This window comes from Trichosurus vulpecula, chromosome 1 (assembly GCF_011100635.1).
Source record: "Trichosurus vulpecula isolate mTriVul1 chromosome 1, mTriVul1.pri, whole genome shotgun sequence".
Lineage (NCBI taxonomy): Eukaryota > Metazoa > Chordata > Mammalia > Diprotodontia > Phalangeridae > Trichosurus > Trichosurus vulpecula.
The window spans coordinates 205,292,626-205,304,800 of NC_050573.1; the positions used below are offsets into that span (position 1 = coordinate 205,292,626).

Here is a 12,175-nt window from a genome sequence, read left to right on the forward strand (position 1 = left end):
ACATACACAAACACAAAAACCTTACAAATAAAAATGATGCAAGATACGTGCAAAAAATTTGCTCTGAAGTCAGATGACATGGGTTCAAACTCAGATTCTGATATTTAGCTGTGTAAGTCTAAGCAATTCACTTAGCTATTCAGTGTCTCAGTTTCTTCTTCTGGAAAATAAAAGGGTTGAACTATATGATCTCAAAGGCTCTCTCTAATTCTAAGATATTATGATCCATGAGTATAAAAAACACTTAAGTACCATTCAAGATTCAAGGAGGAAAGAATTATAACTGAGAAGACTGCTGTGAAGGCATCACAAAGGATACCATCTAGCTTAAAACCACAGGGAGGATTTATTTTCTTCCAGATGGACATTCAGACTCTGAGTGTTTACTTACCAGGGATCTCCATACACCAATGAAATTAGAAGTCCAGTAAAAACAAATAAATAAATAAATGAAGATATAGAGCTTAAAGGGCTTTAGAGACCATTTAATCTAATCTTTTTTATTTTATAGATGAGGAAACTGATTCCTAGAGAGGAAAATGATTTGTCTTTGCTGACACAGGTAGTAAGTGGCAGAGCCAGCCTCCAAATCCAGATGCTGAATATCTAGCAGGCAGTGAATATTCAGTTTGGCAGGACAGCAGCATAGGTAGCGTGAAATAAGGCTAAAATAAGGAAAGATGCATACAGATTACCTAAAATGAAAAGAAATATACAATACCTACTTTACAGGATTATTGTAAGGCTTAAATGAGATAATGCATATAACGTATATATGTGAATATAATATACAATTATATGTTATATTTGTGTATATATATAATACTATACAATATACATATAATATATAAGCATTATATAAATGTCATTTATAATTATGTGGAGGTAGATAGAAAGAAAAGCCAAAGTTATTAATATGCATCTTGTCCTTTTTTGTACTGAGATTAAGATACTCAAGCTTAGGAGACTTCAGCATTTTTTGTAAGTAATAGGTATATTGCATTTTTTTTCACTAAATTACCTGGTGGGTATTTTGATGCTCTTCCAGGTCCATGTTCTAAATGTTTGGAATAATCTGGGATTTCTTAGGCTTTGATTTACCTAATCCTTTCCCCTATAAACAGAATAACAGTTGAATTCTTTTACAAATAAATCATACTTGAAATTGTATAGAAAACAGCAAAGTAAATAGATTGACATGACACAACTCAATTACTAGCAACCCTGTGTCCAATGGTGTTTTTTCAGAAATCTTTTTAGCCCTCATCAGTTTCTATATATGTAATGTCTATGTCTGACAACTTGTAAATAACAAACTTTGTAAAAATATTATCAAGAATACACAGGACCAAAAAAGGTGTGTGAAAAGAAGATACAATAGATGGAGAGGCCTCATGGTATACTGGTACTTCAACATACTGGGGATAAAAAAAGCCTCTGATCCATGGTGTAGATGCTCTATGAAGGAAAATATGGATGAGTCACACAGGATAAGCTGTGGGGAGATTGTGATTTGCATTTATGGACGTGAGTACTCATACCAATGAAATCATGGGAGTCAAAAAAGTAGTATGCGTATACCCAGACTACTCTTGAAGGACAGAATAAATAAAAATATGGATTATGGAACATGGAACATGGAACAATCACAGTTCACTTTTTGCTTATCTTCCTCTGGATCTATAAGAGAATGATCAATGGAACAATTTCAAGTAACTAAGTTTCAATTATAAATAAGAAATGATATATAAACCAACTTCATTATTACCCCACAATTACCCTACCATATGTAAATGTTTAAATATTTCTGTTTATAAGTTTGTTTTGGCTATAGGGTTTTACTACACCTGCTAGATGTTCTCACAACAGTTCCATATACAACTAAATGCTGAGTGTACACATGATAGGTACCTACACTACATTTTTCAAAGGTTAAAAAGTCACTGAATTGGAATTACTGAAAATTATTAAAAATATACTTTTTTTTACCTGATCAACTGAAGAGCTGAACAGTCCATGATGAATGGCAGTAATGCTGTCTTTTAAAGTTTCTGAAGATTTTTGGTGAAATTTCCTCTTTGACCTAGAAGCTGTTCTGTTTGACACTAATCGGCAAATATTTAAATCTACCTCTTTAGCTGGATTCATCGATTGTTGTTGTGGTATCTGGGAATCCTCTGTCTCTGTGTCTGAATCAAAAATGTGGAATTGTCTTTTCCTTTGTAGTAACTCATGGTCATTCCCCAAAACTTGTATAGGATGCTGACTTGCTAGATTTTCTTTCTTTTGGATGTTTGTGACATTTCTAATTATACGTGAATTTTTATCCAATAAATGAAATACTGAATCATCAAAAAACTGGGGCTTGTGTCCACTTAAAGTCACATTTGATGATGTGCATTTAGGCAGATAAAAATTTGACTTTGTATATAGGTTTTGTGGAGGTATAAAAGTCCTTGGATTTATATTTCCAGTATGTGTTGCAGATACATTATTTTTAGTTCTTTTTTTCTCACATTGGCCCAAATTCAATTTGTTAACTTGGGTCACACGAGATTTACTTGCTAGTATCTTTGATTCTGTACCAATATGCTGTTTTTTCTTCTGGTTAACAGACTTTGAGATATTTTCATTCATCTGCATCAGTCTGCCTTTAAAAATTGGTATGATTTTAGTGGTACTTTTATTTTGGTAATCAGGAATTAAATCTTGAACTTGAATGCTCCTGGTTTTGCGCCCGGATGCTTCAAAAGGTAGCTGTGACTCCTTGCCACATGTGCCTTCATTCTCGTAGTCTGACTGAAGATTAAGACTTGAGAAAATACTTGGCTTTGGCTGATTGGCTAAAAGCTCCATCTTGTGGTCAAATGCCATAGTAGCTGATAATGGACTCTGAACCAAGGTAGGTTTCACAGAAGGGACCTGAATCAGAGAATCCCTAAACATTTTTTTGGCAGTCAGATTAGGAGTCTTGACTTCGTTTCCCTGAAAGCAGAGAATATCAAAATAAAAAAATAAAATCAAGCCTTTAATAGAGAAAAAACAAGAGGTATTAAACAAGAATCCAAAGTAATGTAGGAGAGAGAAAAATAATTCAATAGGAAATAACAAATAACCTTTTTTTAAAGTGAGTGGATTATTATTTTCTTCCTATATAACATAGGTAATATAGGTAATCTTATAATACATAATATTATAATATAGATATAATAATACCCTTTAATATAGGTAGTCTTCTCTTAGAGAATATTTTACTATACAGATAACATGCTGTAGGAATAATTAAGTCCATGGATGTAGTAGGAAGATGATTGGGCTGAGAGTCAGGAGATCTAGATTTTAACCTATGCTTTGAGACTAACACTCTATGCCCTTGGGCAAGTCATTTAACTCTCCAGGATTCCAGTTTACTCATATGTAAAATAAAATTCTAAGTTCCATTAATCATTTATAAAAATTACTGTCACGAGCTAACTATTCATTTGCCTCAGAACATGCCCTCCTTTTTCCTTTCAATTTATCTAGTCTTGTCTTTCTTTAAGTCCCAACTTCCCTATGAAGTCTCCTCCAGTTACCCAATACTATGATAACGTTCCTATCCTTCAAAATCCTATACAGCTGTCTGTATCATTCATTTGGCATTTAGTACATACTACCATGAATTGTTATTTATTTTTTAGTTATATATCTCATCTTTTTAAATAGCATGTAATTTCTTTGACATCAATAACCATATCTTTGTTTCCCTAGTTGTTGGTGATGATAAAAGCTGTGGGGAAAAAGTCACTGGAGTAGGATAACATTAAACAACAGGTCTTCATTAAGACCCTTTTGAAAGGGTGTACCTTATTTTATGTAATCGATATATTCTTTAAAAGTTTGTGTAAATCAAATCTAACTTAAAAATTGCTACAATTCATTTAATCCATTTGTCATTTCATTGTAACAAGAGTAACTGCCTCCTAATTTACCTATTTGCTAAGTTTTTATTTTTCATATAATTTCATAATGCAGTTATATGGTTATAGTATTGTATTTTTTTCTTTAAACCAATTTACACTACCTAAAAATTTTGGTTAGTATTTTATGTAGCAGCTAGAAAAATAATAAATCACATTTACAAAATGTTTAAAGATGAATAAAGCACATTTCTTCATAATAATCCTGTAAGGTAAAGTCATATATGATTATAGCAATTTCATAGTTAAAGAAATTTTAGTTCAGAGAAGTTAAGTGATTTGTCCAAGCTTATACACCTAGCAAAGGATGTGGCAAAGCAAAGACTCAAACAGATCTTAATTAGCAAGTAGTTTTACTCATATTTCTCAAATAAGATGAGAATGATCACCACAAAAGTTACACAATTTTTTCCTCTTATTTCTAATCTCCTTACTCTGCTTTCTCATCTTGAATGTTTCTGGAGACTCAATATAAAATGCTCTGTTCTCTACATGGTACAAATGTCAAGCTTCTTGGCAAATGTAGACATTAAGTGGTTTCTTATTCTTTTGAAGAATACAAAGACCAGGAATTTATCAGATCTATTGGGAAAAGAAACCTACAGGTATATTTAGGCAGACGAGATAGTACTAAAAATACAAACAAAATTTATGTTTGTGGGTTCCAGATTTGACAATCTAGCAGCTGAAGTAATGACAGAAAAAAGAATATTAGCTGTTTCAAAGGTGCCAGCAGATAGATTTAAAATGATAAATTTTCTTTGGTAAGTGGTGGAATACAATTTAATAACCTCACTATGTCAGTATTATGCTTGTAGTGATCTAATCAGTTTAGTCATCCTGACAATCATAATAATCATGTGACCTCATAGTAATAACTGCCTTGTTAGAGCCTACTAAAATGAACAAGTGATTTAAGTTCAATATCACTGATAACACTTTTAAATACCGATGTGATATAGAGAAGTAATCTCAACATGGGAAGAGCCACACAGTAATTTACATCATCTTTTCCTGTCTAAACTATGTCAATTCCATATTTCACTAATATAGGTGGCCTGCAATGACTTTGTACTACACTGTGCTTTTACCCCAATAAAGTATCCAAAACACATACACCATGAAAAGAATTTCCAAGAGCTTATGACTTCTGGTCTCTAAGTTATCATTTACTTATTATTTCAATTTGTAAAACACAGTCAACACTCCAAAGACCTCCAGGCCCATATACAAAATTTATACAAGCCTACAAAAAGGACCTATGAAAACAGCAGATGAGGTCCTAAATAATTGAACAAAAGGGGGCAATTAGCTCCAGGACTCTTTTTAGGCAAACCTTTTCCTATAACTTCACAGTAAACAAACTAAAGCTTTTTGAAGTCATGACCTGACAAAGAATATGTCTGTAATGTTCTATACTGGGTCTGGCATATAGTAGGTCCTTAATAAATACTTGTTGATTATTATGAAAAGGCATTACTCTAGTCTCCTAATTAGGGTCAAAGAATCACTGCTCAAAGTATGTAGTTGGCCTCATTTTCTAAAATTATATGTGTATTTCAGGTGACCTCTAAAATGACAACAAATCATATATAAGAATTAAAACATTAAATTGTACTCTGGATAGTTAAAGAAGATTGACACAAGAGTGGGAGTTTTTATGAAAGTTTAGCTATGGACAAGATAATAACAATAGATATTTATGGTGCATTTTGAAGTCTTCAAGACACTTTATGTATATATTAACTAATTGGAGATATCTGCATAATTTAATATAGATATCATTATCTTTATTTACAGATAAAGAAGCTGATGCTTAGAATCAGTTAAGTGACTTGTCTATGGTCACACAGCTAGCAAGGCAGAAAAGTTATTTAACCCAGGTTTGGTTGACTCCAAGTCCAGCACTCCAGCTGCTCTGTCATGCTGCATAGTTTGATTAGGCATTTTTGCTGGGGGGTCGGGGCGGGGGAGGAGAGAAAAAGAGAGACAGAAACAGAGAAAGATAGAGAAAGACATGAGAGACAGACAGAGAGAGAGAGAGAGAACTATGTTAACTGAATCATGCTAGGTCATCCGCATGGTTCTATTTAAATTATGGGCAGTAGTGTTTTGTTTTGTTTTTAACTGTAGGGTTTTTAACCCTTTCTAGACTTACAGGTTTATATTCCTTGACTCTGAAGAAGAGTAGCGAAGTGTAACGGAAAGAGCATTAGACTCGGACTCAAGGACTTAGTTTCTCGTCTCAGTTCTAACATTAATCAGTTGGGGAACCTCAGACCAGGTTATTTAACTTTCTGGGCCTCATCTTTCTCCTCTGTTAAGTGGAAATAATACCTCCCCTCCCTGCTTTACAGATTTCATAAGGATCAAATGAGATAATGAATCTTATAAGAATTTACGGAACCAGAAAAAAACATCCCTGGCTCCTCTGTCTTAGTGTCCTAAGGAGAATCACTTAGTAGATCAAGTAAAAATCAGTTCAACAGTCCTCAGAGATATTTACTTGCTTTCCTTATTCTTTTTCAGTTATTTTCAGGGAACTCTGTGTTATTAGGGGAAACAGTATATTGGCTATAGGCAGATACTTACATTATATTTTATCAGAAATACTTCCGTGGAGCCATAATTTCATCAGTACGGGCACCCCTGCCACTGATTCAGATTATCAGACATTTGCACCTTTTCCTCTTGAGCAATCCTTGTCTATGCCTTTACATAATTTCTCCATTCAAAATCTGTTCAACATACTGGAGGCCTTCCTCTGTTTTGTTTTTTAAATTCATGGACGTCAGGACGGAAGTAGAAAAGTAGCACAGTAAATAGAGCACTGGACCTGTAGTTGGACAGACCTAAGTTCAAATCCTGCCTCCGATTGGACCACTAACTGTTGGACCTTGGACAAATCATCTAAACATTGTCTGCTTCAGTCTCCTCATCTGTAAAATGGGGGTAGTAATAGCATCTGCCTTCCCAGGATTGTTGAGTGGATAAAATAAGATATTTGTAAAGCACTTTGTAAACCTTAACGCGCTATTACTAATAAAAGTACTATTACTAACTAATAGTACTAGTAGTAGTCCTCATAGTCACAGTCAAAGTTGTCATCATCACAGGAGTATGATGACCCTGTCTCATATAGGCTCACAAAAGCCAACTGTTAAATTTTCAGTGTGAGTGTTTACATCACAGATATCAACAAATGATATAAATCAGGGCTTGAAATGTTGTGTTATTGACTGTCTAGACTTAAGAAAGTCATGCAGAAAATGTTAATAATGCAAATTAAACTTTAAAGTGTGTCGCATATATATTTTTTTGGAGAGCTGGTTGTTAAACACTCACTAAGCACACCCCTGTAGTACTCCTACCACTCAGGCTATCCATATGATATCCCTTACTCTCACTGTATGACTGGCCTACTTCTTTCTGGTCATGCAAATTCTTATTCTCCTTTTATGTCATTTCTTACATGCAAGTGATTGTTGTTAGAATGTTGCGTCCTACTTACTTACCATGTATCTTGTCATTGATCTTTTGACTACCTACATTTATGGTTACTCTTTTCCCTCTTGGTTTTTTGGTGCTAGGTTTTCTGTGCAATTGTAGTTTTAAGGTTTTGCTGCCCTATGGACTTAGACTGGGAATGACTTGTACCATTTCATTAGTCTAAAATAAACCAAAAGTTAGTATGTCATTACTAGAAAGCAATTAAAATCAGAGCTGAAATATATTTTTGTCTCCTTTGGTAGACTAATTATGAGTCACCTAAAGTCTTTTTATGGTTATTACCCATGTTTTTCCATGTGTTCATTCTTGCTTCAAGGATGACTTCACTTTGAAGATAAAATCTGATTCAATTATAATGTTTTCATGGTGGGGACAGGTAGGAGAAAGACAGGATATCATTTTATCTTTGCACCATCAACAATTCTTCCTAGTTGTTCCTTTTCTGGTATTTTTTAAAGTAATTATAGTTTCCTTCTACAAATATCCTTAAAAATCAAACAACAACCAAAAGAACTCAGGTGTTATGAAAAGATGTGTCAATAGGCTTTGCAAACTAAACAGATTCAACCAGTGGTTATCTCAGAATCATCAAAAGAATGCTGTGTATATTGGTAAATATTTTCAAACTAAAATATATCATAAAGTATTTTTCATCCTGTATTATTTAGACTACTGAGGCCTAGGAAGGGCATATACCATTGGTCACTGAATAGAACTATCTTCTTACCTGTAAAGAAGGTTTGGTCAATTCTTGAGTGTAGTAGCATGGCTTACTCGTCATCTTTATTGGAAAGCCACATATATGAGAGAGTTTGGATTTCAGATCAGTAAGAAAGCTTTTCAATACACTTTCCACATCAACCCTTGGAAAAAACTGTGCAGGTTGACTTCTAATGCAACTGAGAGGATACTTGGACAATGTTAAAGATTAAACATCAATTTTTTGTTACAATTAATACATACAAAGCTGTAATTCTTTGGTATCATTATCATTTTATTGTAAGCTTCTAGTTCCTTTTCTTATCTTCTATCTTATACCTACTTTATATACATATTATAAACATACACATGAACATATGTAACATATACATTATTTTCCCCATTAGAATGTAAGCTCCTTGTAGAACCAAAACAATTTATAAATAGACTACAACATTGTAAAGGAAAACAAATTTGAAAATTTAAGAACTCTGATCAACGTAATGACTTCTCACCTCTTGGTGGAGAGGTAATGTACAGTGGTACAGACTTAGACATATATTTTTTCAGAGGCAACCAATACAAATTTGTTTTGCTTGATTATACATATTTGTTAAAAGGGAGAGCTTTTATTGAGGGAAGAGGGAGAATGCAGAGGGAAGTGAGAAATACTGATAGTCATACAAAAATGAAAGAAAAGAACATCATTGAAACATAAGAAAAATACATAAGGATTTTAAAATGGGACATAGATGAGAAGGAAAGTGTTGATACTACCATGTTAAAGCTATATACACTCTCTTAAAAAATCTGTGAATGGTGAATTTAGTTTCATAAAAATCTTTTTTCTCTCTTTTATACATGGAAATCTTCATGTCTGTTGATATTTGTTAAGTTTATCTTAAAACACACATGTATGTTTTAAAAGAATCTAAATCCCTAAGGTCAAGGATTGTTTTCTTCTTTGTATCCCCAGTACACAGTAAATAATAGACTCTTGGTATTTGATAAAATGGTGAACCTTTTAAAAACACACATTATTAAATTTCATTATTCTATATATGCTTGTTATGTATTTTCAAGAGTTGAAAAACACACTTTTTGTAGGCAATCCTGTTACTCAATATTTAACAAGCAATCAAAGTATGAGTAGTCCTCCCTCTAGCACTTCAAACTCTATATATCCCAAACTAAACTTGTCATATGAATATTTGGAGTGGAGATGTTTCTAAATTTGTGCATTTCATATTTATTTTGAGCTACTGCAATTCTGCTTTGCTCACAGAGTACAGCTCTTTCTTTGATGTGGGCATGCCATATGGGATAGTCTTGTGGCAGTGTCTCCCATGTGTCATAATCAATCCCAAAGTTCTTCAGAGAGATTGTGAGAGTGTCCTTGTATTGCTTTTTCTGACCTCTATGTGAGCACTTGCCTTGTGTGAGTTCTCTGTAAAACAGTCTTTTAGGAAAACATACATTTGGCATTTGAACAATACAGCCAGCCCATTGGAGTTGTGCTCTCTGCAATGGAGTTTGAATGCTTGGCAGTTCAGCTGGAGAGAAGACCTTGGTGTCTGGTACCTTATCTTTTCAGGTGATCTTTAGAATTTCCCTAAGACAATTCAAATGGAAGCGATTCATTTTCTGGCATGGTGCTAGTGGACTGTTCAGGTTTCAAAGAAATACAACAATGAGGTCAGCACAACAGTTCATTAGACCTTCACTTTGATAGGCAGTCTAATACCTCTTCTCTCCCACACTTTCCTTCAGAGCCTCTCAAACATTGAGCTAGCTCTGGGAATGCATGCATGCATTCCTGTACAACATCTATGTGTACAACCCTGGAAAGCATACTGCCAAGGTAACTGAACTTAACCACAGCATTCAAAATTTCTCCATTTGCTATGACCAACAGTTCCACATATGCATGGTATGGTGCTGGCTGATGGAGAACCTGTGTTTTCTTGGTGCTAATTATTAGGCCAAAATTAGCACAAGCAGCAGACAACTGATTCAGACTTTGTTGAATCTTAACCTCAGAGGCTGCATTGCATTGAGTGCACAATCATTTGCAAACAAAAAGTCATGCACCAACTCTCCCTCCACTTTAGTTTTGGCTTGTAGCCTTTGCAAGTTAAATAATTTGCTGTCAATGTAGTGGCTGACCTTGATGCTGTTTTCATCCTCATTGAAGGCTTCTGACAATATCACGGTAAACATTGTGCTAAAAGGCATGGGACAAGCACACAGCCCTGCTTCACTCCACTGGTGACTGGGAAAGTTCAAGAGCATTGCCATCATGAAACTCATGAACTTCTCCAAGTAACCAAATCTTGCCATAATTTTCCACAAGCTCTCATAACTGACAGTATCAAAGGTCTTTATTAGCTAGACAAACATTGTATATAGACCTTGGTTCTGCTCCTGGCATTTCTCCTGGAGTTGTCAAGCAGCAAACACCATAGTGACTGTTCCTTAGCACTTTCTGAAGCTACACTGGCATTTGAGTAGATGACCATTTTTCAGATGAAGGATCAGCCTATTAAAGAGGACTCTAGCAAGAATCTTAACAGCAATTACTAAGAGAGAGATCCCCCTGTGATTGTCCATAAGTGTGCACACATTCCGTGTACTGATGGTAAATGGAATCATCTTTGCAAAAGTTTATGTACTTTTTTTTTTTAACTGCAAGATGGTATCCCTCAGTAAGCAGGTCAGAGTTGGGTGAAGCAGACAATTTTGGGGCACCTTTCCTAGCTCCTTCCTTATGCCAGGAGGTGAGCAGTGTGGTTCTTTTAAAAAGGATGCTCAGATAACCAGGGGGCTGCTGAATCCCTGTGTTGGTAACCAAAAATGGGCTCCTTAGCACTTAGTCAACAAGCGCCCTTGACTAGTTTGGCTTTTTCCCCTGAACTGAATGCTGTTTGTACATTGGATTGGAGTAAGCTTGTCAGCCCCTTCACCTTGTTTCCCTTGCTTAAGCTGATCGAAAGAACCTGTGCTTTCCCAGTCAACCCCTTCACCTTGCTTAAGCAGATCGAAAGAACCTGTACTTTCCCCAGCGTACCTTACACCCCCGCAGAAGCTAGATGGTTAAAAACAGCTTCCGTTGGAGCCAGAGGCTGCTACAGCTACAGCCACAGCCAAAGCTGAAGCAGGAGCTGCCGGTAGCAGAGCTGACCTACAGGAGGAAGCTGAACAAGGACCTGAGGCCAGTGGGTAATCTTTTTACCATAGATGGGAAGCATGTATATCATTTTGCTGTACACCATCATGCTTCTCTGTGGCCTCCTAGTTACTCTTGTGAAGAGTACTTATTGGGCCTGGAAGCTTTTAATCAACATGTCAAAATGGGGATGCTGGTTCATGGGTTGGTTACTGTGGAGCCTAAATAGATGCTTTGATTCTTCTGCCTCTTATCTTGAGAATTTCTTATATCCAGCGGTTCCAAACCTTTCAGACATATATATGATCCTCTTTGAGATTATAAACTCTGCCTTCCTAATACATTTGGCAACGAGGATGGGATCGCTAGGTATAAGATCTCTATTTAGAAGCAGAACAACTTCAGAGGAAGAGAAGAATATCCCAGGATGGGAGGATCCATTTTATTCCTCCCTAGCAAAAGAATTGGCTAAAAAAGCTGGACCCTGTGAAAACTGGGAACCAAGGCTACGGAGAGGAGATCCTAGGGATTTGGAAAGGTGTTTACAAGAAGTTGGGATTCAGTCAGGGGCATCACTATCTAGGCAAAGCTGGATAGTGTTATCAGCCTACCGGCTAATATATGAAAGATTGAGATTAAGTGAAAGAGATGGGGGCACTCCTACCCCACAGGAAGAAGGGGAATCTCAGATAGCAGGAGAACAAACTGACTCAAATGAAAACTTTTCTATTAATGTGGCTAGGAGCAACAGGAGACCAAATAAGCCCAGAGTGCATTCCAACCCAGCCCAGACTGAGCCTGACTGCCTGCTTTGTCCTTGCCATGGTGTCAGGGGAAGCAA

At 35.6% G+C, this 12,175-nt stretch overlaps 1 protein-coding gene across 1 annotated transcript in view; it reads right to left on the bottom strand.

The window, feature by feature from the left end:
• Positions 1-599: 599 nt before the first annotated feature.
• C1H18orf63 (chromosome 1 C18orf63 homolog) overlaps positions 600-12,175 on the bottom strand; it is a 55,888-nt gene continuing 44,312 nt past the window's right edge. The window contains exons 10-13 of the mRNA XM_036742002.1: positions 8,197-8,380; positions 1,990-2,985; positions 1,022-1,114; positions 600-665 (exon numbers count right to left, since the gene is read on the bottom strand). Coding sequence (XP_036597897.1) covers positions 1,058-1,114; positions 1,990-2,985; positions 8,197-8,380 — 1,237 coding nt within the window. The 3' untranslated portion in view covers positions 600-665; positions 1,022-1,057. The remainder of the gene's footprint in view (positions 666-1,021; positions 1,115-1,989; positions 2,986-8,196; positions 8,381-12,175) is intronic.